General features: G+C 48.9%; 1 protein-coding gene across 3 annotated transcripts in view; it reads right to left on the bottom strand.

The window, feature by feature from the left end:
* Positions 1 to 24605, bottom strand: part of COL26A1 (collagen type XXVI alpha 1 chain) — a 140578-nt gene that overhangs the window by 69482 nt on the left and 46491 nt on the right. For 2 of the 3 annotated variants that reach the window (XM_025864737.2, XM_073884196.1), the window contains exon 3: positions 13690 to 13793. In XM_025864737.2, coding sequence (XP_025720522.1) covers positions 13690 to 13793 — 104 coding nt within the window. The remainder of the gene's footprint in view (positions 1 to 13689; positions 13794 to 24605) is intronic. The other variant, XM_025864736.2, reaches the window with a different exon arrangement.

Raw genomic sequence — 24605 nt, 5'->3', positions numbered from 1 at the left:
GCGGGAGCTCTCTCCCCTCCCCTTCCACATGCCCGGGGCCCAGGGGCTGTGACTCTGTTAAAATGGGGCAGAGAGAACATTCTGGGCTCCCAGGGACCCCCAAGCTGGTTTTGGTGAGTCACGTGGCCTTGGAAGAAAAACGTTTGAATGGAGCCCCAAAGGCAAATCAGCTATAGACAGAAGCCCTGCGTCAGTCCCCGCGTGGTGCACCCACCAGCAGGGTGGGCGAACCGGGAAGGGTAGCAAGGTCGGAGGCCACCGTGGCGTGTCTGGTCTGGTAAAGGATTGGGGAAACAGAGCAGAGAGGCTGCATGATGGGGGCCTGCAAATACCCAGCAGGACCTACACACAGCCATGAGGTCCGGGGTGGAGTCCGATGAGATACAAAAGGAAAAGCCACAGGGCACCTGGGTGGCTCAGATGGTTAAGCATCCTACTGTTGATTTTGGCTCGGGTCATGATCTCGGGATCCTGAAATCGAGCCTCTTGTCGGGCTCCGCGCTCAGTGCAGAGTCTGCTCTCTCCCTCTCCCTCTGCCCCGCCCCTGCCCCTCTCTCTCCCTCTCTAAAAAAACAAATATAAAATAAAATAAGCAGTGATCTGAAAAAACTGAAGCATTTACTCAGGATGTAAGGACCCAGGTATCTCTGGCTGGGGGTTGCCACCACAGCCTCTCTGGAGGCAGACGGGCCTGGGTAGACGCACCAGGCCATCCAGTCCCTGCTCAAATTCCGCTATCAGCCTTGAGATGTAACCTCGATGGTCAAGGACTGGAGGCAGGGACCCAGCTAACCCTCTGCCACCTGCCAGGGAGTTTGGGGCTGGAAAGCCACCAGAAGCCACAGAGCAAGGGGCTCCTGGGACTGAACACCCCTCTGGAACACCTGAACCCTCAGAATCAGCCCTACATTGGCTCTGCAGGCCTGGGCTCTGCAGGTAGAAATATTCCTCCGTGTGTGTCTCTGGTCCTAGCAAAGCTCCCAATGCAAGGGGAGAGGACCACCCATGCAGAGGATCGAGAATGTTCCACAGGAACCCCTAAGTGCCCTTTGCCCTCCCAACTCCAGGCTGCCCTCTGGGCCATCGGGCCCTGCCCTGCCATCCCGGGAGCCACCAGACCAGCCTCAGTGTTTCCAAGTGGGGGGCCAATACGGGCCATGGGGCGGTGCTGCGACAGGCCATGGGAGCGTGAGAGGACCCTGCGGAGGTGACAGCAGCGAGGATGGGGTGCCCACAGCCCTCAGACCTCCTCTGGGAGGGCCTCCCCGACCTTTGGCTACCTGACTTTGGATTGTGAGAAGGAACTGTGTGCTCTGCAGCTAGAACTTCGTTTCCCAGAGCCTGAGCCTTCCTTCCCCCTGGCACATAGGAAAACGGCGGCCGCCACTCACTGAGCAGGGAGGCTGTGTGGCATCTGCCGTCCCCACACCCGTCCCCGCACCTAGCAGCCTGCGACCTGTTTTTCCTATCTACTCGATCACAAATTCTGTGGCCTTTTGCAAGGAGGACAACAAAAGGTACAGATTACGTTTCTCCCGTGTGGGAACCAGGACGTTTGGAGTGCCCTCAGACAGTAGCTGAGGCTCTCCCTGTGGAGGCTGCCCTGGCCAGGCCCCCCTTCAGGATGCAGGCTTCACCCCCAGCTGCTGGGAAGCTGTGGGCTGGCAGCTCACCTCCGTCAGCCTTTTTGAGAATTGCCTCAGTGGAGACGGCGTCCTCAACCCAAGGTCATGGCCCTCTCTGGGCAGCCACAACCCATCATCAGCCAACTGGAGGGTATGAAGGCCCAACCCCTTTGCCCCCAATTTAGGGCCATTGAGAAGGGTCGTCCCACTTCAGAGCTCCCGTGGGATGGGCTGAGGCCTTCACCGAGGCTGCACTGCGGCCCAGATTCTCATGCTGTGCCATCCATCCCTGCTTCCCTTCCCATAACAGGTCTTGAGCCTCAGTGTGCCCCCAATGGACCTCCCTCACATGCCTTCCTCTAGAGCCTGCACCCCAGGAAACCCAATCTGCAACAGCTCTCTGGCCTCCCCACCTTCTCCATTCATGTGTCTTTGGCCCCGTGACCTGACTTGGTCTTCACAGGCCATGAGGGTAGGAGTGGAGGCCTTTCCCCACAGGCCCCCTCCTCTTTCTAGAAAAGACTGAGCTTCGGGTCAGGAGAGGAGCAGGCTTTAGTAGAGAAATGCCTGGTCCAATGAGCCCACTTTCTGGCTGGTTGATTGTGGCCTGTCCTGGACCTCTCAGAGGTGTGGATCCCTAAGAGGTTCCCAGGGGCATCACTCCCTAAGATTGTGGGTCTCAGAAGAGTCTCAGAAAATTCATGAGCCCGGCAATCATCTCCTGTGGCATCACTCTGGCCCCTGCTGTTCCCTGTGAAATGCCCAGGGGCGAAGAAGCAGTGGCCAGGGGAGGTGCTGAGAGCCCCCCCGGATGTGCAGACAGCCCAGCAGCCAGAAGATGCGCCAGTGACCTGGGCCAGCCCCCGTGCAAGCGCTTCCCAGAAAAAGAAAAGGCAGGTGACATCTGTGGATATTTACAGCCCCACACAGCATGACGGGAGGTGCCGAAAGATGTTTGTCCGACAACAAAACCCATCCCGACGGCTGGAAACCCTCCAGGCTGGGATGGAGTATCAAAGGGCCCGGAACCTCATCAGCAAGGCCACGCTGTCCGTGGAAACTGAGAACAAGAGCAGATGCTCAACGGAACAGGCCCCCAGCTCGTTCTCCCCACCCCCCACCCCAGGCCAAAGTTTACCAAAGATGCAGGGAAGAGGCGGGTGTTAGAAGTGACTGAGTGGTCGGGCCCCATGGAATGTTCTCTCCAGCTCAGCCAGCATTTTCCTTTTCCTGTCACTTGGACTCCACCTCTCCCATTGGCTCCAGCGAGAACTCACATAAAAATCAACATTTCTCTAAGCCTCAGTTACTCATCTATGCAATGGGGTTATAACCGTACATCCCCCAGTTGAACCTCACGTCTCACACACATAAAAACAGCCTCTGGGGGCGCCTGGTTGGCTCAGTCGTTAAGCGTCTGCCTTCGGCTCAGGTCACGATCCCAGGGTCCTGGGATCAAGCCCCTCATTGGGCTCCCTGCTCCCCGGGAAGCCTGCTTCTCCCTCTCCCACTCCCCCTGCTTGTGTTTCCTCTCTCGCTGTGTCTCCCTCTGTCAAATAAATAAATAAAATCTTAAAAAAAAAAAAAACAACAGCCTCTGCAATCATTCATTGGTTCAAGAAACAGATCAGGTTCCCGCTCTTTGCCAGTGGCTGGGGAAGTAGAAATAAACGTGACAAGGACATCACCTGCGCAGAGGTCACTCAGTGAGAAGAGTCTCTGAGAGATAAGTGAGGCAGAAGCCTGACCTCGCAGGTTGCAGAAGGCCCTAGACGCAAGGAAGCACGATTCAGGGAAGGCAGTCAATTCTTCCAAAAAGCTCGGCCAAGAAAGGAAACTCAAGGGGCGCCTGGGTGGCCAAGAGCTTCCAACTCTTGGTTTCGGCTCAGGTCATGATCTCAGGGCCGTGAGATCGAGTCCCGCGTCGGGCTCCAGGCTCAGCGTAGAGTCTGCTTAAGATTCTCTCTCTCTCCCTCCCCCTCTGTCCCTCCCCCACCCCCACCCACTCGCATGCTCTCTCTTTCTCTAAGTAAATGAACCTTAAAAATAAAAAAGAGAAAATGAGCTCAAGACGGGGTGGTGGCTAAAGGTTGATGCAGATTCAACGACATTGTTTTCTGAAAGATAAGACATACTTGATGTGTTCGTGTACTGATGGGAAGGAACCAGTGGGTGAGAAAAAGACGGAGCCTACAAGAGAGACGATCGCAGTGGCACGAGAGCCAGGTTGGATCCAGAGGGTCAGGCCTCGAGCTAGAGGAAGGCCCCTCCCCAATTCTTACCTCCTGTGGGTCTCACAGCAAAGCAAACTACCTTTAGCAAAAGCCTCATTTCCCAGCATTAGGATTATTTGCCCACTCCCCTGGCCTCCACGCCACATCTGGGAGCTGGGGAGCTGGGAACTCCTGAGGTCCCCTTTTCATCAGCGTGACCCAAGCCCCTAGCACAGTGCCTAGAACCTCCCAGGTACTCCGTTAATTTGAAAAAAATGGCCCCACTGGCTTGTCCCTCCCTTTAATGGCAGCCATGGGAGGCAAGTTTCAGAAACACCATCAGACTCGCTGAGAATCGTTTCCCTAAAATGCTGAGCTCTGCAGACTGGCTGGGAGGCTATAGCCTCCTCCCAAGAGAGTGCCTTCTGGCTTTGAACCCTCAGCCATTCAAAACACAAACACACTCATACACAGAGCTCGTGCCAGGGGTGAAATGTCAGCACCATCTTGGACTCAAATCAATCAGCTCAATGCTTGGATGGACTAGCTAAGCCGCCTCGCCCTGGGCCTGCCGTTGCCCATATGGAAGCACAGGGGGTTCATTTCCTGTCCTGGCTCTGACTCCAGCTGAAGCAAACAAAACAAAACAAAACAAAACAAAACAAAACAAAAGGAAAAATCCCCTGTTTGAGTTCAACGCATCGTGTTGAGTCTGTATCAACTTTGTGGCAAATGTCCTCCACGACACCATGTGAGACCTGGCCTCGAAAACACCAGGGACCAGGCCACCTTAGGTATTCCGGAAAGAAGCCGGCCAAGAACCCAGCTGACCTGTGCCTTGTGTTAGAAAAACTTGGAGTAGGAGTTCCCAAGACCTGGAAGGTCCCAGGTGGCTTACAGGAAAAGAGCTCTTATTCAGGAGCAAAAGACCCAGGTTCTAGTTCTGCATCAGCCACTGCTCAGCTGGATGACCTTGGCCAAGTCTCTTCACATCTCTGAGCCGCAGTCTCTGCGTCTGTCTTAGTCCATTTGGGCTGCTATAACAAAGTGCTATACGCTGTGGGGGTGGGGAGGGCTACTTATAAGCAACATGCATTTACTTCTTACTGTTCTGGAAGCTGGTAAGCCCAATATTAAGGTGCCAGCAGATCTGGTGTTAGTGAGGGCCAGCTTCCCGGTTCACTGTGTCCTCATATGGCAGAAGGGGAAGGAATGTTCTCTGGGACTTTTATGAGGGCACTAATCCCATTCGTGAGGGCTCCACCCTCATGACCTAATCACCCCCCAAAGGCCCCTCCTCTTAACACCGTCAAATTGGGGAATAGGTTTCAATGTACACATTTGGGGGGTAGGGGGACAAAAACATTCAGTCCACAGCATCTATACCATGGAAACATAGAGCAGCATGACCAAAAGGACTTTCTAGAGAGTAAAGTACCATTTCAAAGGTAAGAAATAATGGCATGATATATGATGTTGGTAAAGGTGATGATGTCATCTCCGATGTCTGCCAAGGGAGCTAACTGGAGGGACATCTCCAGGTGGAATGTAGCTTAAGGATCTCCCTTTTGTTTTTTTTTAAGATTCATTTATTTATTTAAGAGAGAGAGAGCGAGAGCAGGGGGGAGAGAATCTCCAGCAGACTCCCTGCTGAGCACGGAGCCCCACGTGGGCCTCGATCTCACAACCCTGAAATCATGACCTGAGCCAAAACCAAGAGTCGGATGCGCAAGCGGACTGAGCCACCCAGGCGCCCCAAGGAACTACTCTTTAAATTAAATCTAGAGGTGAATTAATGGTCCTGTATCCCATGCTTAATGCTGACTCCTTTGATCATGTCCCAGATCATGTCCTGGGGGTAGAGTCCTTGAAAGAACCCCAACTAAGTGCCAGGCCCTGTGCTGGGCACCATAAAAGCCACAGATAATGGCAACACCCTCTGCCCTCCAGAATCTCTCGATCCGCCCACAGCAGCATAATCAGCAACCTTTCTAGGGGCTAATTTGGCAATATGATTCAAAAGCCTTTACACAATGTATATCCCTCATAGATACCCCAATAATTCTGTACAGGCATTTATCCTAAGGAAATTATTAAAGGTGTTGACAAAGATCGAGTCGAAAAGATGTTCACAAAGTTTCCGTTCCAAAATGATGGAGTAGCTTGTATCAGACTAACTCTACTTGAGGTAAAAATTATAAGCTCTAGATAATTCTTTAAATGATTATTTGAGGACCCTTGAGAGCAACAAAAATCCAGCAGAAACTGAAGGGATTCGACCCTTGCAAAAAGAGAACAGAACTTGTTACATATCATGGCTTTTCCCCCTGAGGGCCAAATTTAGTTCAGCAGCGCAGGGTGGCCAGAACATAAGTCAAAAACTGAAGTTGTTTAGGTTTAAGTCTGCCAGAGGACCTGGAAACTGAAGGAAGAAATCTAATAAGGAACAAGCTACATAGAGCAGAGAGCCCCAAACTCTGTGTACAAACTCCCCTGAAGTCCTTGGCTGACCCCTGAATTGTGCATGTGTAGGAAAGATTCCAGTGAGAGCAGCAAAAACCAACAGAGGGAAGGCTACAAAAGCTGAGCAGAGATATCAGCTGCCGCCCAAGAGGAGGAAGATGATTTAGAGCTTGAGTGTCTCCGAGTTTGGAGCATGAGTCTCTCCACCTAGGCCTTGCCTTTGAAACCACAGAAAGACCAAGCCTTAGGAGTAAAAACTATATCCCAGGTCTAAGGGATTGACATACCCATCCAATAAAGTATAAAAACCAAGCCTTCACAAACTTACAGTAATTTAACCGTTTGCTAGCACAAAAATTGACATTCTTCAAGGAAATGGGCATCTCTACAACATATCATTCAAAGTGTCCAACATATAGGCAAAAGTTATTAACGTGGAAAAAAAGAAAGACAGAAGCAGTTGTGTCCCAAGTCAAGAGAAAAGTGGCAACACAAATAAACCCTAAGATGACCCAGATTTGGAAACAGAAGACAAGAACTTAAAAAGTAGCTATGATATATAAGGTCTAGCATATAAAATAAATTATGATCATAATAAGTGACTAGATGGAGAAATCTTATCAGGGAACTATAAGCCAAACACACACAGAAATGGAAATTCTAGAACTGAAAAGACATTATCCAAAATGGGCTTAACAGAAGATTGTAGATGTCAGAAGAGACAATGAACTTGAGGACAGATCAATAGAAATTATCTAGACTGAAGAACAGAGGGGAAAAAGCAGAACCTCAATCAAGCAATCTAACATGTGAGCAAATGGACCCTCAAGAGAAGAGAGAATAGGGAAGAAAAAATATTTGAAAAACAATGAAGAGAATTTTCCCAACAAGATAAACACAAGCAACAACAACAATAACAACAACAAAAACACATGGGTTTATAGATTCAAGATGCTCAAAGAAGCACAAGTAGAATTAAGACAATCTGACCTGATAACATCCTAGTCAAACTGCTGAAAGGCAAGGATAAAGAAAAATCTTGGAAAACAACCAGAAGGGGAGAAAAGACACATTCTAGAAGGGAAACAACAAAACGAATACAGCAGACCTCTCACCAGAAACGATGGATGCCAAAAGACAATGGAATAATCAATCTGTTTTCAAGCACTGAAAGAAAAAAATACACCTAGAATTATGAACTCAATGAAAATATTATTCAAAACGTGGAGTATTGGAGATGATGTGAAGAAAGTGGTAACCCTTGTACAACACTGGTGAGAATGTAAAATGGTGTAGCCACTACGAAAAAGTTTTGCAACTCCTCAACCAGGTAAACACAGAATTACCATATGACTTAGAAATACCGATCCTAAGTAAAAATCAAAAGGAATCGAAAACAAGTCTTCAAACAAACTTGTACATGAACGTTCACAGCAGCACTATTCACAACAGCCAAAAGGTGGAAACAACCCAACTGTCCATCAACTGATGAATGAATAAACAAAATGTGGTATATCCATATAATGGAATATTATTCATTATTCTGATATATCCCACAATTTGGATGAAGCTTCAAAGCATCGTGCTAAGTAAAAGAAGTCAGGCACAAAAGGCCACATGTTGCATGATTCTATGTCTATGAAATATCCAGAATAGGCAAATCGATAGACACAGCAAGCAGATTTGTGGTTGCCAAGGGCTAAAGGAAGGAGGGAATGAGGAATGACTGCTTAAAGGGTATAGGGTTTCCCTTTTGGGGGGATAAAAAAGTTCTGCAACTAGACAGTGGTGATGTTTGTGCAAAACCTTGTGAATGGACTTAGCACCACCGAATTATATACTTCAAAATGGCTAAAATGGTAAATTTTAGGTTATGTGTATTTTGCCACAAATCAATTCATTGATTGATTATTAAAAATAAGGTAAGGCAAAATAGAAAGTAAAAAAATTTTTTTAAGTAGAGAAAATTCACGGCAAGCAGACCTGCACTAGAAGACATGCTGAAAGAAAAGGGATACTGGATGGAGGCTCAGAGCTCTAGGAGGAAGAAAGATCACTGGAAATGATCCTTCCCTTCCTTTTTAAAAACATAATCTGTTTAATGAGAAAATTATAATATTGAATTGGGAGGTTCTTCACAGATTTAGATTGTAAACAAAAGACGACAATAGCACAAAGGATAGTGGCGTGGATAAGTGGAAGCATACTGTTTTTAAAACTACTAAGAAATAATACAGAGAACTATAAAGAAAAATTTAATAAAGGAAAAGGCACAATTTCTGCTTCCAGTAATGATAGATTAACTCCTACTGAACTTGCTCTCCCACCATAAATAACTAGATAATTGGACAAAATTCATGGCACAAATATTTGTAGACACTAGACAGGAGGCAGTCCAGAACAAACAAGGCAATTCCTAGAGACACCTCTGGACCAGAGCTCACGGAGGGAAGGCTAAGTAGAACGTGGCAATCTCTCTGAGTTGAAGAGACAGAAATCTGAGTTCAGGAAGGCTGAGGCAAATTTGGTGGACAAAATACCATAGAGACAAGAACTACGTAGAAAATTACCCATTCAGTCTACATTTATTGATCTGTACACATCTGGTGTGTGTAAATTATATGTATATAATAAGTTGTACATCAATTAAACCTTAGTAAATTTGATTTTTTAAATGCGCAGATAATTATTAAATTAAGATATAGAGAACATCGGGGCACCTGGGTGGCTCAGTCAGTTAAGCATTTGACTTTTGATTTTGGCTGAGGGTCTCATCTCAGGGTTATGGATCAGGCTCTGTGTTGGGCTCAGCAGGGAATCTGCTGGATATTCCCTCTGTCCCTCTCCCTCTGCCCCTCCCCCCACTAAAATAAATAAATCTTTAAAGAAAAAAGAAATAGAACACACAGATAGCCTTATGTCTGTTAAAAAAAAAATTGTTATCAAAATCTTCCCCACAGGGGTCCCTGGGTAACTCAGTCAGTTAAGCACAGACTCTTGATTTCGGCTCAGGTCGTGCGTAATCTCAGGGTCATGAGATCAAGCCCTGTGTCGGGCTCCATGCCCAGCGTGGAGCCCTGCTTGGGATTCTCTATCTCACCTGTCCCCACTGCTTGAGCATGCACACTCTCTCTCTAAAGAAACAAACAAACAAAAAAACTTCCTCACAAAGAAACTACAGGTCCGCATGGTTTCACTGTGAATTCCATCAAACATTTAAGGAAAAAGTAATACCAACTTTACAAAAAAAAATGCTTTTAGAAAATAGAGAAGGAGGGAAATTTTCCCATTTCTTTTTATGAGAACAGCATAACTCCCATCACCAAAAACTGGCAGACATTACAAGAAGAGAAAATTACAGATAAATATCAAATAGAGAAATAGAAAAATTAATAATACATCCAAAGGTGGTTGATCCCTGTAATAATAATGTTATTCCTAAGAATGAAGGGTCGGTTTAGTATTCCAAGTCAATGTAATTTGTCACATTAACAAAATAAAGGATTAAAAAAAATGATCACCTCAGTATAAAAGCAGAAAAAGCATTTGACAAGATTCGGCACCATTCCTGATGAGTAATCTCAACAAACTCAGGCTAAAAGTGACTATCCTCATCTGATACATGGCATATATGAGAAAATATACTGCTAACAACATACTTCACAGTGAAATGGAGAACTTCCCCCCCACTGCCATGATCAGAAACAAGGCAATTATATCTGTTCTCACCACTTCTGTTAAACATCTTATCAGAAGTTCTAGCCAGTCCAATAAAGCAAGAAAAATCAAATAAAATGCATTAATAGTTGAAAGGAAGAAGCAAACATGTCTTTATTCACAGAAGACATAACAGTTTATGTAGAAAATCCAAAGAAATGAAAAAATAAGCTACTAGAACTAATAAATGAATTTAGCATGGTTTTTACATATGAAGTCAATATTAAAAATCAAATATATTTCTATATGCTAGCAGAAAAATAATTACGAAATGAAAATTTAAAAGGCAATCCCATTTTTTAAAAAGCACCAAAACTTAAAAGACTTAGAAATACTTAGAAATAAATTTAATAAGAGATAAGCAATACCTCTACTCTGGAAGCTGAAATTAAATACCTAAATAAATGGAGAGCTATACCATGTTCATGAATCAGAAGACTCATTATTAAGATATCTATTCTCCCCAAACTGGTCTATAAACTCATCACAATCCTACCCCCCATGACAACATACTTTTTTTTTTTTTCCAGACACTGTTAAGTGGTGCAAAGTTTTTATGGAGATGCAAAGGAACTAGAGTGGTCAAAGTAGTCTTAAAAAAGAAGAAATTGCATTTCATTTCATTCCCACTAGCACAGCTAAAATTAAAACACACCAAATATTGGCAAGAATGTGGAGCAACTGGAACACACCTTGCTTGTGTAAAACATTAAAACCTCTTTGGAATACAATTTGGCTACTTCTTATCAAGTAAAACAACCCAATCAAAAATGAGCAAAAGTCTTGAACAGACAATTTACAAAAGAAGATGTAAGAATGACCGGTAAGTATGTCAGATAGACATACAAAAAGAGGTCCAATATCATTAGTCAACAGAGAAGTTCAAACTAAACTCACAATGAGAGAGCATTTCACACCCACTAGACTGGCTGAAATGAAAAAGACTGACAACACCAAATGTTAGCAACGATGTGAAGCAACTGGAACATACTTTGCTGGTGGGAGTGTAACCTGGTAAAGCCACTTTGGGAAACAGTTTGGCTCTTTCCTATAAAGTTAAACATACAACCTGGCCTAGCAATTCCACTTGTAGGGATTAACCCAAGGGAAATAAAAACAGATGTCCAGAGAAAGACATTACAAGAACGTTCACAGAAGTTTTATTCTTAAAGCCCCAAACCAGAAATGACCCAAAGATTTATCCACAGGACAATGCACAAATAAAATTGTGGCTATTTACTCAATGGAATGATACCCAGCAATAAAAATGAGTAAAGTACTGATGATATAAGTATCACAATATGAATAAATCTCAAAGATTTATTGAAAATTGAAAGAAACCATGCACAGGAGTATATATTATATGGTTCCATTTATATGAAGTTCAAGAATAAGTAAAACTGATCTATGATGATAGAAATCAGGACAGTGGCTGCTAAGGGGTGAGAACTTTCCAGAAAGTGATAGAAACGTGTACACGTATCAAAACTCATCAAAGTGTACACTTAAGATAGGTGCATCTCAGAGTATGTAAATTTTATGTCAGGAAAAAAAAAAAGGATGTCTGGAGTAATGTCATCAATAATTTAAAACTTGGGAGCAACTTAAATATCTTGCAGTGGGGGTTTAGTTAATAAAGTATATACCCAAATTTTGCAGCCACTAAAAATAATGCTACCGAAAGCTATCTATTGACATGGAGAAACATTCATGGTCACTTATTTGAAAAAGAAAGTTATCAAAATAGTACAACCGTATGAAAGCACAGAAAAAAAGGTCTGGAAGCTTTTCACCCAAGTGAGACTCAAGGTCAACCTTGAGAGGTGTGATTCTGCCTGTCTTCACCTTTTCTACACCGAACACAGACTTAACTTTTGCAATAAGAAGAAAACATTTCTAGATACATCCCTATAGTTCTAGATACTTAGACACGATTCACTCTGCTTATTCATGGTAGCTGTGATCTATAAAGTCACAGTGGTCCTGAATTAGCAAATAGGGAACCATTGCTCCTGGGGGAGACGCAGGGGGAGGCTCCTGCCAGCGTCTGGTCACATTTTTGTCCATGTGTTTTACATGTGAGGGGAGGAGTTCATCGCTATCCCTGCCTCAGCTGGGAGGGGACACCTGGCAGCTCTGTGTGTGTGGAACCCTCCTGGACTCTGTCTCATGGGTTTCTTCCCTTGGAGGATTTGAATCCGTCCCTTTCATCATAATAAACCATAAGCGTGAGCACAATAGCTTTTTGGCTCTGGGGGTTCTTCCAGCGAATTATCAGACCTAAGGGCGGCCTTGGGCTCCCCAGTCTGCATCTATCTCAGTGTCTCGAATCCCCCTTTTGAATCACTCGCTCAATGAGTTTGATCAATGTGCCCTTTATCTATCTGCGTGAGGTTTATGACTCAGACATCTGAGACTTACACTTCGTTTACTGGATTGTTCCTTTAATAATGAGAACATGAGGAGAGAAGAAAAACCGTCCATGCTTCAGCACTCAGTGGTTTCCAGGGGAGGGAGGAAGGGGCCCTATTTGGGCTGGGCTCAGTTACCCTTAGAAGAAACAATCTGCAGGGTGGCGAGTGGTAGTTGGAGGCGGGGGGTGGGCAAACATGAAAACCCATGATTATAGTCAGCTGAGGCAAGGGTGGGGTCGGGGGGAGCTCAGAGGCTCTGGGAGCTGAGAAAAGTGCCCCCAAAGCTTTCCCAGCGCTGAGCAAAAGCCTCCCAGGATCAGGCGCCTTCTAAGTCAGGAAGGGCGGCACCACTGGACCCTTTTCCATTCCAGACCCTTCCTTCAGCTCTGCTTTGGGCCACAGGCCCACTGAAGCATCATCATTATTTGTACTGTTCTGTAATTATCCTGTTATTATTTGTAACCCAAAGCATTTTAGGCAGTTTTCAATAAAAAAATATACCTAACATATTATAACTTATTATAACTTTATAATCACCTAATTTATAAAAGCATATCCATAAAACAAAAGTCAGCAAGTTAGGTAATTGAAAAAAAGATGAAGGAAAATAATTTGATCAGAACGTCCATGTCATGGAAAATTACCGTTTCCAAATACAACCCTGACCCGTGAGCCTCCGGGCCGACCAGCTAGCCCTGGGAACGAGATGGGCTGCAAATCTGTTGGTCCAGCAGGACCTGCTTTCCCTGGCCATGAGCACAGCTGGGATTTGCTTCGGGCCCTCCCTGGCCCCACCGGGCTCCAGAGGCAGGCTGGGACCGGGTCCAGAGGCTCAGAAGGAAGGCCCCAGCTCTAGGCCCTGTCCTCCCATCCTCCCCCAGGGCTCCAGCCACACAGAAGGGCAGGACAATCAGTCCGCTGCCCACCAGATCCGTGTGCCTCATTGGACAACAGACGTGGCTCCAAGGCTGGCGAACAGAGACCCTGGGAGCCTTCTCTGCCTGCCCCCCTTCCCGGGTGAGTGCGATCCAGAGCGGAAGAGAGAGGCTGTAAACTGAATCCCCTCCCCCAGGCCAGGACTCATGATTCTCCTCCACCCAATCAATGCACACAGGGTCCCCACCTCCGTGCCCGTGGCAGGTGGCAGCAACCCCCAGAGACTCCGCAGCCCAGTCCTGCCGGTGCCCCGTCCCCCTGCACCCTGTGCCCCAGCCCTTGGCCCCTGACCCCCGGCCCCCCACACCCCGGCAGACTCACCCTCCTCACAGTTGCTCCCGGTGAAGCCAGGACAGCATCTCCATTCCAGCGCCGTCACCGTGCGGTAGGACACTCTGTATGTGGGTCTGATCAGAGTTCTGTAACTAACACAAGGGCAGCATCAGGATAGTGTGAGCACCCATCCACCTGCCCACCCACCCCAAGTCCCATCCCACTTCTACAGAGAGCACGCAGCCCAGGGCTCTGGGAGCCACCTGGGTAGTGGAGCCCGTTATCCCGGCTCTGTGCCCACTGGCTGTGGAGCCCTGGGCAAGTGACCACCCCTCTCTGTGCTGGATGCATTATAAAGTCCCTCCCAGCTCTGCCTTCCGGCAAGTTTCCAAGCAGGGCCACCGAGGGTGGGAAAATGTCTGCCATGGATTGAACTGTGTCCCCTGAATCCGTATGTTGAAGACTTGTCCCCCCCCCCAACATGTGTCTCTATTTGCATAGAGGGTCTTTAGGAGGTAATTACAGTTTAATGAGGTCATCAGGGTGGGGCCCTAATCCGTCAGAGCTGGTGGCCTTATAAGAAGAGGAAGACAGAGAAAGAGATCTCTGAGCTCATGCACACACGGAGGAGAGGCCGTGTGAGGACCCAGTGAGAAGGTGACCATCTGAGAAAACACACTTCTGTTGTTGAAACCCCCCAGTCTGTGATATTTTGCTGTGGCAGCCTGAGCTAAGACGTTGACCAAGATGATGAAGAAGGAAAAGAAAATTATCGTTAGGACGTCTTCAACTTCCAACCGCCCAAAAGTTCCTGAACTCTAACACTTTGTCCCAATCATCTCCTTTGGCTGATTCATCCAATGAACACCTATGAAGCGCCAACTACATGGGATACTGTGGTCACAGACTGACAGAACTGAGTCCCGCCTTCGAGAAAATCACAGCCTCACAGATGAGCGAGACACACCAATGAAAACTGGCAGCCCCACTGTGGGACCCTATTCCCCTGCAAACTGCTGTGGATTCCGGGGCCAGGTTTCACACTCCTGCAGTTTTGATATTTTTCTTGAAAAAAGCTTGACACTATTTTACAAAACTCCGAGACATAAGATGTGTGACCACACCACCATGAGCTATCACCTCACACCTGTCTGAATGGCTACCATCAACAACACAAGAAACAACAGGTGTGGGCGACAATGTGGACAAAGGGGAAACCTCATGCAGTGTTGGAGGGAATGCAAACTGGTGCAGCCACTGTGGGAAATGGTACGGCAGTTCCTCAAAAAATTAAAAATAGGACTCCCGGGGCGCCTGGGTGGCTCAGTCGGTTAAGCAGCTGCCTTCGGCCCAGGTCATGATTCCAGGGTCCTGGGATCGAGCCCCACATCGGGCTCCCTGCTCGGCGGGAGGCCTGCTTCTCCCTCTCCCTCTACCTGCCGCTCCCCCTGCTTGCACTCTCTCTCTAATAAAAAATAAAAAATCTTTTAAAAAAGAAAAAATAGGACTCCTATTTGATCCAGCAATTCCACTTCTGGAGACTGATCCAAAGAAAACGAAAACACTAATTCAAAAAGAGATCTGTGCCCCCATGGGCATCGTAGCCTTACTTACAATAGCCAACACATGGAAACAACTTAAGTGTCCATCGACAGAGGAACGGATAAGAAAATGTGATGTATGTACACAATGGACTATTACGGAGCCATAAAAAGGGAAGAAATCTTGCCATTTGCGACAGCAATGGATGAAGCGTGAGGGCATTATGCTAAGTGAAATAAGTCAGACAGAGAAAGACAAATACTAGATGATCTCCCTTATATGTGGCATCTAAGGAAAAAACAACCGAGGTCATAGATACAGATAGACTGATGGTTGCCAGCGTCGGGAGGTAGGGGCAGGCATAATGGGAGAAGGGGGGATCAAAAGGCAGAAACTTCCAGATATAAAATAAAATGTAAAGGTCTTGGGATGTGATGTACAGCATGGGACTATAGTTAATAAGACTGAGTGGCATATATAAAAATGGCTAAGAGAGTAGATCTTCAAGTGCTCATCACAAGAAAAACAATTTTTGTAACTGTGTGTGGTGACAGATACTAACTAGACGTATTGTGGTGATCATTTTGCAATACATATAAATATCAAATCAAATACTATACGCCTGAAACTAACTTAACATGGAATGTTTATCATACCCCAATACACACATACACACATAAACATAGGACCCAATCTCACAAGGAGGATACACTTGGCTTTATTATTCGATTTGCATGCATCATTATGACTTCGCTGCTTGATCACGTTTGCACATCTTCCTCCTGAGAGCAAAGCTAAGCTAAGTGACTGCACAAAATCCGAATCTGCTGACACCAAGCAACTTAATCGGGGAATGGGAAAATTATGAATTAATTGGTAGCAGCAGGAGTGACGTTTCAAGATGCCCCGTTGACAGGAAAACACACGAGTCACGTCTCGAATTTCAGAAATACTGCACTCGATCTGAACAATCCTGTTACACTAATTTCTCTTTTACCAAAAAAAAAAAAAAAAAAGTCCTCTCGCTCATGTTTCATGAACATTCTGGCAAACCAGCTTCCCCCTGGAGATCTAAGCGGGGCATGAGGCTGTGTGCGGCCAGGGGCAGGAAATTTCGAGTGAGAAGCCAGGAGTCTGCACGGAGAGACGTCCACGCTGGGACCAGGACAGTGGACCCAGATCTTTAGACCCTCGACTGCTCCCCAGGAAGCTCTGCGGCAGGCCAGAGGGGGCAGGGCAGACAGAGGAACTGTGTCCCATCGTCACCCCATGGCAAGTGGCCTGGTGGGCCATCGGGGCTGCTGAGCCTGGGTCCGAGGAGCACACATAGATAATAAACAGGTGATAATAAGCACACACGCACACAGTCACACACACACCCTCCTGCGTGCACCTACGGGCTCCCGTGCTTTCATGCTCACACACGCACATGTGCTCCCATGCACACACGCTCACGTGCTTTCACACACTCAACACTCACAGGCACTCATTCACACGCTCACACCCTCACACCGCCTTCCTGCTGCAGATCTCCCAGCCGGAAGCAGGCCCAGCTAGGAGAGGGAGGGAGCTTTAATTTAGATAAAAGACGCCAGTTTTTTCACTGATTCCTGGAACAAGATGTCACTCCGGCTGAAAGGGAGCAGAAAGGCTATGGAAGCCCCACCTGGGGCACACGTGCAGGGCAGGGAAAGGGTCAAGTGTCTTGCAGCTCGCATCCTGCCAAGGGCAGCCGATGCTATGGATGGGTGCCTCCTGTAACCTCAGCACCATGGGGTGGATGGGGCCCTGGACTGTGGGCTTTGGGCACTGCCCCTAACTCACGATATGGACTTGCACGCATTACTTATGAGGACACCACAGAGACTAGGCTGCAGGGCGTGAGGCTCGCTGAGAGGGTGCGTGTGCGAGGCGCCCAGAGCAGGAAGCGTGCACAGATGCTGGTTTCGCAAAATGCAGATCTGACCTCATTCCTCTCGGCCCACGCCCTTCAGCCGTCCCCGCTGCGGTCAGGAGGGTCTGACTGCTCAGCCATGCGTGCAGGCCCTTGTCCTGCTCACATGGCCGCTCTCCGGCCCCGTGAGCCATCGGCTGTCCCTCCCCCTCCGGCCCCTGAGCCAGGCAAATGCACCAGGCATCCCTCCATCCACGCCCTGAATGATGATGATGATGGAAATAAGAACAGGTATCATAAGAGCTTTGAGTATTCACCACGCACCAGGCACTGTTCTGAGTGTTGTCCATGTGCTGACTCATAACAGAGAAGTTAAGCAACTTTCTCAAGGTCACACTTCCAGAATGTAATGGGACTAGGATCCAAACAGAGACAGAATTGGCAGAACCTACCAATACTAATTTGTGTTTGTTCGGCACAAGGGAATATTTTCCCTCCCTACATCTGCACCAGATCCTGATCTCGGGCTTTAAAGCAGAGGGAAAGCTTGTCCTCCAGAAAGGTCCCTTACTGCCCCTCATTCAGAGAGCCATGGGCTGACCTGCCCCACTCTGGGACCAGTAGGTGGCGCTGCTTCGCCAGCCCTGAGGGCCCGGGCTCAGCCTGGCAGACCCCTCAGGTCTCCCCTGAGTGCCCTGGGCAACAGGCAGTATTCGAAGCCTGGCCCAGGCTGGGCTTTCCCCTCCTACACTTCATGAAGAACTCCCAGCCCATCCCCTGGGATCCAGTCTACAAACCCGGTGTTCTTTCTAAAATGTAGATCCGATTTTGTGACTGCCCTCTCTCAAAAAACTCCCACGGCTCCCATAGACTAAGGACTAAGCTCTTTAAGTCAGTAAAGAAGGCCCTGCCTACCTTTCTACGCTCCTTTCCTCCTGCCACCCCCAGCCAACCCCCTACCACCACAGCACAACCTGCTCTTCCTGCCCCTGGGCCTTTGCACGTGCAGGCTCCTCTGCCTACCTGCCCTTCCTCCTTTACTCTGCCTGAGAAAATTCCCAAGAGCTTTCAGGGTGTGACTCACCTGTCATCCTCCTCTGTGAAGCACCCCCGCTCCTGGCCAGAGTCCACAGGCTCCCTGCTGAGCCCTCCCACAGCTCCTTGCCCAGAGCTTGCTTTGAACCCAACGCTCATGCGTGCACTCAGCAGGTACACACTGAGAGCCTGCTGGGTGCCAGACAATGGGAACACAAGCATGAAGAAGGCGGGCACAGCTCTGCTCGGCCACAGAACCACACACATGAACGAACGGACGACCACGGGCCACAGTAAGTGCTATGAAGTGAAGCACCGAATTCACACCTCACATTAAAGTGGGTTTTTTTCTTTTTTATTAAAATATAATGTACATGCAGCAAAATAGATAAATCTAGTGTTTAGCTTAATAAACTTTTACCTATGTCTAAACCAATGGTCCCAACTCCAAAGTCACCCGTGCCCTCTCCAAAATGACTACCCTGCCCCCAGGCGTATCCATTCTGATTTCTCTCCCCCTCCCCTCCTGCCCCCCCGTTCTAGAATCTCATATACACAGAACCTCGCAGCATGCACTGGTTTGTGCCCACCTTCTTTTACTCAGCCTTAGCCTGAGGTTCATCCGTGTTGTTAAGTGCAGGGGCATTTTGTTCCTTTCTATTACTAAATAATATTCCATTATAGAAATGGGCCCCAATTGGCTCATTTTCTTGTTGATTGACCATTTGGGTTGCTTCTAGTCTCGAACCAGGATGGAGAAAGACATGATGAGCACTCCTGTACAAGTCTCTGTGAACCCATGTTTTCATTTCTCTGGAGTATATTCCCAGGAGCAGCGTTGCTGGCCCACAGGATGGATATAGGTTTTGTTTTAGTAGATGCTGCAAACAGGTGACCCAAATCTATTTGGACAAAGCAGTTCACATGCCGAGCAGCAGCACCTGGGGTCCAATTGCTCCCTAACCTTGATCTTGGACTGTCCAAACTCAAGAGCTGTCTACTGAGTACATGTGTATTGCTTAAGCCACCAGTCTGGCATTTTGTTATAGCAGCATCTCAAGGTGAACACAATTTCCAGGTAGGAATGCAATAAATGTTAGCTACTGTGATGGGTACTTATATGTTTCCACCAGACTGGACTAACTGGTGCCCCCCTAATTGGTAAAACATGTGTGAGGGTTTCCAGAAGAGACCAGCACTGAATTGGTAGGCTGAGTTAAGAAAATCTGCCCTCTGGGCACCTGGGTGGCTCAGTCGGTTAGGTGTCTGCCTTCTGCTCAGGTCATGATCCTGCAGTCCTGGGATGGAGTCCCGAGTCAGGCTCCCTCCTCAGCGGGGAGTCTGCTTCTCCCTCTCCCTCTGCCCCTCCCACCTGCTCGTGCTCTCTCTCCCGCTCGCTCTTGCTCTCTCTCAAATAAATAAATAAATAAAATCTTTAAAAAAAAAATCTGCCCTCACCAATGCAGGTGGGCATCAGCCAATCTACTGAGGGCCTGAAGAGAACAGAGAAAGGGCACATTTACTCTCTTTTGGAGCGGAGACATCCATCTTCTCCTGCCCTTGGACGTCAGCACTCCTGGTTCTTGGGTCTCGGGACTTGAACTAGGGATTACAACATCGACACCCCGGGTCTCCCCTGGAAGCACAGCACAGGCTTTCCCGGGCCTCCAGCTTGCAGATGGCACATTATGGGACCGCTCAGCCTCCATAATTGCGTGAGCCAGTTCCTACTATAAACCTCTTTCTATATACCTCCATATATCCTATTGGTTCGGCTCCTCTGGAGAACCCTAATACAGCTACTGTTTTCAATTATAATCATGGTAATGAAGCTATTCCATATCAATTGCCCCTCCAGACCACAAAGTCCTCCCAAGCACCAGCTCATCTACCTCGTCTACTACAGCCACATCAATAAATAACTAGGAAGGGAAACGTAAATCAAGGTCACGAGCTATCACCTCACACCTCTTGGGATGGCTACGCTCAAGAAGACAAAAGATACGTGGATTCACATGGATGTGGGGAAGAGGGAGCCCTTCGTGCGCTGTTGGTGGGAATGCCAATTGGTGCAGCCACTGTGGAAAACAGTTGGGAGGGTCCTCAGGTTATTAGAAAGAAGAATGATCACGTGATCCAGCAGCCCTTCTTCGGGTCTTTATCCAAAGGGAATCAAATCGGTAGCTCAAAGACACATCTGCATCCCCATGCTCACTGCAGCATTGTCCACGTCAGTCAAGACATGGGGCAAACTGAGTGTCCATCGACAGATGAATGGATAAAGAAATGATATATGTACACACACACGTATACACACTGGAAGACTATTCAGTCGTAAAAAAGAAGGAACTCCTGCCCTTTGTGACACCATGGATTCTGCTAAGTGAAATAAACCAGACACAGAAAGACAAAAATCGTATGATCTCGTATACGGAGTAACAACAACAAAAGAGTGGCATTCACAGTAACACGGAGTAGAATGGGGGTTACCAGAGGCTCGGAGGTGGGGAAAAGAGGAAGATCTTGATAAGAGAGTACAAACTTTTAGGTATAAGACCAGTAAGGCCTAGAAACCCACCGAACAATGCGATCACTGTCGTTAACAATGACGTATCGTATACCTGAAATTTGCTAAGAGAGGAGATCCCGAGGGCTCTCACCACACACACAAAAATGGTCAGTATGGGAGGTGGGGGATATGTTCATTAGTTTGATTGTGGTTAATCATTTCACAATGTGTACATATATCCAAACACCACGCTATACACCTTAGACTAAACTTGTCAAAAATCAAATAAAAAATCAATCAATCAACGAAAGTACAAATACGCACACACACAGTCTTGAGCGCCTCTGTGAGGTAAGGGGGCAACTGTACCACCTGCTGTTGTTTCAAGACTGTTCCCAAGGGGCAGAGAGACTTCCCACCCATTCCCATCCCCCAGCCCAGGAAGCAATCCCTTTCAACTCAGCACAGCCCCCAGGCCACCCCCACCAGAAGACAAACAGCCCTAATCCCAGGGTTTACAGCCTTGGCCGAACCTCTGACAGCCTGGAGGCCAGTCTCATTTGGGGACACTGAGCTCCTGGAGAGGACCCGGCTTGCCTAGGGTTCCCCAGCAGAGGCTGCACCCCCACATGGGGCTTACCCCACCATCCAGGTGGTGGCAGGAGCCTTGTACCTTGGCAGCAACATGGAGGGCCAAGGATGAGGTCCTGGGTGGCAGCCACAGAGACCCGGGAGTGACCCCCACTGCCAAGGCTTGAATGACTCCCGGGGTGGGTATTGCAGGAAGAGAAACAAGATTGGCCTCTGAGGCCTGATGCCCCCCAAGGTGGAGATGCTCCTCCATCCTGTCTCCCTCTAGACTCTGAGGTGCTGCAGTGTCCACGTGGAGTGGAGAGCAAACTCCACACTGTGGCCCACAAGCCCTGAGGGCTCTGGCCTGGCCTCTACCAGCCTCCCCAGTGACTCTTGAGCCCCTCACTCCTGCTTTCCAGCCATACTGGCCTTCCAAATCTCCAATGTACCACATCCCTCATCACTTAAGGGCTGCCCTCCCTCTCTCTCTCTCTCCCTCTGTTATCTAGTTAAGGCCCAGTCATCTCCACCCTCACCTCCAATGCCCTCTCCTCCAGGAAGCCCTCCTGAGGCCTCTGACCAGCTCAGCATTCCTAGCTTTACAGGTGCCAAAAGTGGCCCAGCAAAGGAAGAGGAACGTAAGGGCTTTATATTTGCCGAACCCTTGGGAGCTCAGACCCCTGATACCATGATCTTGCGGATGAGGAGAGTCCTTGCCCAAGCTGTGCGGCTGGTGGGTAGCGGGGCCCCCAGTTGGCTCGCACCACCAGGAAGTGGACAAGCCCGCTCCCCACCCTCGACTGCATACCTACCCCAGGGCCCATCCTTTCATCGGCTGCCCCCCACCTCCCGTCCCAGATGCATCTAAGAGGTCAGATGAGGCTGCTTTGGTTTTGCAGGCCCAACCAAGATCCCGACGTTGGGGCATGTGTGCAGGGTGGCCCCCCGCAAGGACAGCCCAGGCTGACTTGGCCTGAGGGGAGCAAACATGCAGTCAGGCAAGATAAACACAGGGATTTCTGGCTGCTTTGTTTCTAGTTCATTCCAATGCATCTCTGCCCATCTGTGAGCCTTGAGTGAGTCCCTGCCCCTCTATAAAGTCTGCGCTGAGATGCACCAGACTCAAAGATCCCTTCCTACCTTGAAATTCTCCAAATGCAATCTGGAGTCTCCAGGGGGTGTCTCCCACCTCACCAGTTCGGGGCTTTTTTTTTTTTTCCCCCAAGACAACCCAAATCTAGGGACTTCCGACCCCTCCGCATTTGCTCCCTCTGAAGGTTGGATCCTGAGACCTCCCTCACCGTCACCTGTCACCTGGCAAACTCAAGGACATATATTCTCCTGGGGGTTGTGACTCACTCAATAAATAACCACGAAAAAAGTGCCGCCTCCTCTGAGAGGGCCTCCCTGACCAGCCGGCCCTCAGTCACACCCACCCCCACTGCAGGCTGCGTCCCCTTGGTTTATACTGTCATAGAACCCTGGCTTGTCTTCCAAACACTCACCACCACCTGTGCTGTCATTGATCTGATGTTGGTCCCCTCCACTAAAGCCGCTGGCTGCTTCCCAGGCCTAGTGCTGGAGCTCAGGGTGTCAGGCTAGGGGACATCCTTGGACACTGATGGCCAGTAGGGCATGGCCACCTCCACAACGAGGGGCCAGAAAAGGCTTCCTACGTCGGGGGACGCTTGAGGATTATCTGCTGAGCTGAGACAGTGAGGAGGCAGCCAGCACCAGGAGGGCCGGGAGGTGGTTTGGGGTGAGACCTGGTGCATTCGGGGAACAGACAAGGCCTAAGTCTGGCCTAGGTTTAGGAAGACCGCACTGGCTGGCGCTCACCTGGCCTTCAGAGCACGCTCCTGATCAGCAAAACATGTTCGAGCCTGCAATATACATGTATTAGTCTACACATGTATACATACACGTATTATTTACTGTCTTTGCATATATTAAAAATCAGTAAAGCTTCATTTCGCTCTTATTTTAGAGATTAAAAAATAAACAGAAGACTTGATGTGGTTTTCCTGCTCCTCAACAGACAGCCTTGTACCCACTAGGAGACCAACCCCTCCCAGCCAAAAGGGGAAGCCACCCAGGGACTGCGGCGTGGAGGACTGTGGTGGTCAGATCGGCTTTTCTAGACCCCACCTGTGGCTGGCTGTGTGGCGCCAGATGGGAAGGGAGAGATGGAAGGTGGGGAAGGCAGTCAGGCGGCTGCTGGGCGAGAAAGAGGGGCAGGGCAGGGATGAATGGCCTCATTTTACAGAAGGGGAAACTGAGGCTGCAGAGGAGCATGGGGTCAGACTCCAGCTTATAAAGTGGCAGAGTTCTGACCGAACCAGGCCTCCTGTTGGGGCTGGTGTATTCTTATCTGGTCAACAACGTAGGGAAGCTAACCCCCACCGCGAGCAGTTGGTCCTGGGGGACCCTCTCAGGAAGGACAGAAGGCTGAAGTCATGAGGTCCTTTAAAGGGCCCCCAAACTCCTACAGCCACTCAGTGACTGCCCCAGAAAGGGTGCAGATGTGTCTTATATTTCCCCAAACGTGGCCCTGGGTGCACAAGGTCACATGAGAGAGGGCGTTTGAAAAACGAGATCCCGGGAGGGGTGAGGTGCCCATCACTGGAGGTGTGTAGGTGGAAGCCATGGCTCTTTGGCTTCCAAAGGTGGGGGTCTCCAAAGCATCAGGCGGCCCCTCGGTGGGTGCCAGCACAGGGCTAAGGTCTGGGCATCCCCAGCCCGGAGACCTCATGTGGGGGCGCAGGTGCCCCTCCCTCGCTGGGCATTTCAGCCTACAGGCTCCTGCCCTGGCCCCACTTCCTCCCACCAGGGACCACAGTGAGGAGGACCAGACTGGGAGGTACCGAGACAGGCTGGAGACTCAACAGGAAATGGGAGTAGGGGTTTCAGAAAGGGAGGCAGTAGATTATTAATCTCTTGATTAATAGCAGCGGGCCAGTGGGAGGGAAGGGGCTGTCCCACTGTGGTTCAGAGACAAGAGGAGGGGGTATCTTAGCCTCCTCCAAATCCCAGCTAGTCATCCCTAAGTGCCAGATGCAAGGGACAGCGGGCCCAGCGGGCAGTGTCCTCCATCCAGCCCCCACCCCCACCCCCACCCCCCACCAGAGCCCAGGACCGCAGGGCACTGGGGAGTCCTGGCGAGGGAGGGGGACGCAGCCCGGACAAGCCCTCACGCTGCGGGGGTCAGCCTCGGAGAGCTTCTGGACCCACACAGGCCAGCTGCAGAGGCCGGGCAGGAAAGAAAGGCCACGTTTTAAGAAAGTACTAAGTCCAGGACGTCGCGGGGCCTCGCAGGGCCTTGCAGGCAGCAGGCAACCCCACCGGAGGGGGGAGGCTGGCCGGCAGGGGGCCGTCTGGCGGAGGGCAATGAAGGAGGCAGATGAAGCCCCG

The sequence above is a fragment of the Callorhinus ursinus genome, unplaced genomic scaffold (genome assembly GCF_003265705.2).
Source record: "Callorhinus ursinus isolate GAN/ISIS: 27379988/994484 unplaced genomic scaffold, GSC_fseal_2.0 scaffold55, whole genome shotgun sequence".
Classification (NCBI taxonomy): Eukaryota; Metazoa; Chordata; class Mammalia; order Carnivora; family Otariidae; genus Callorhinus; species Callorhinus ursinus.
The sequence above is the reverse complement of the archived record's forward strand: the minus strand, read 5'-3'. Positions and strand labels throughout refer to the sequence as shown.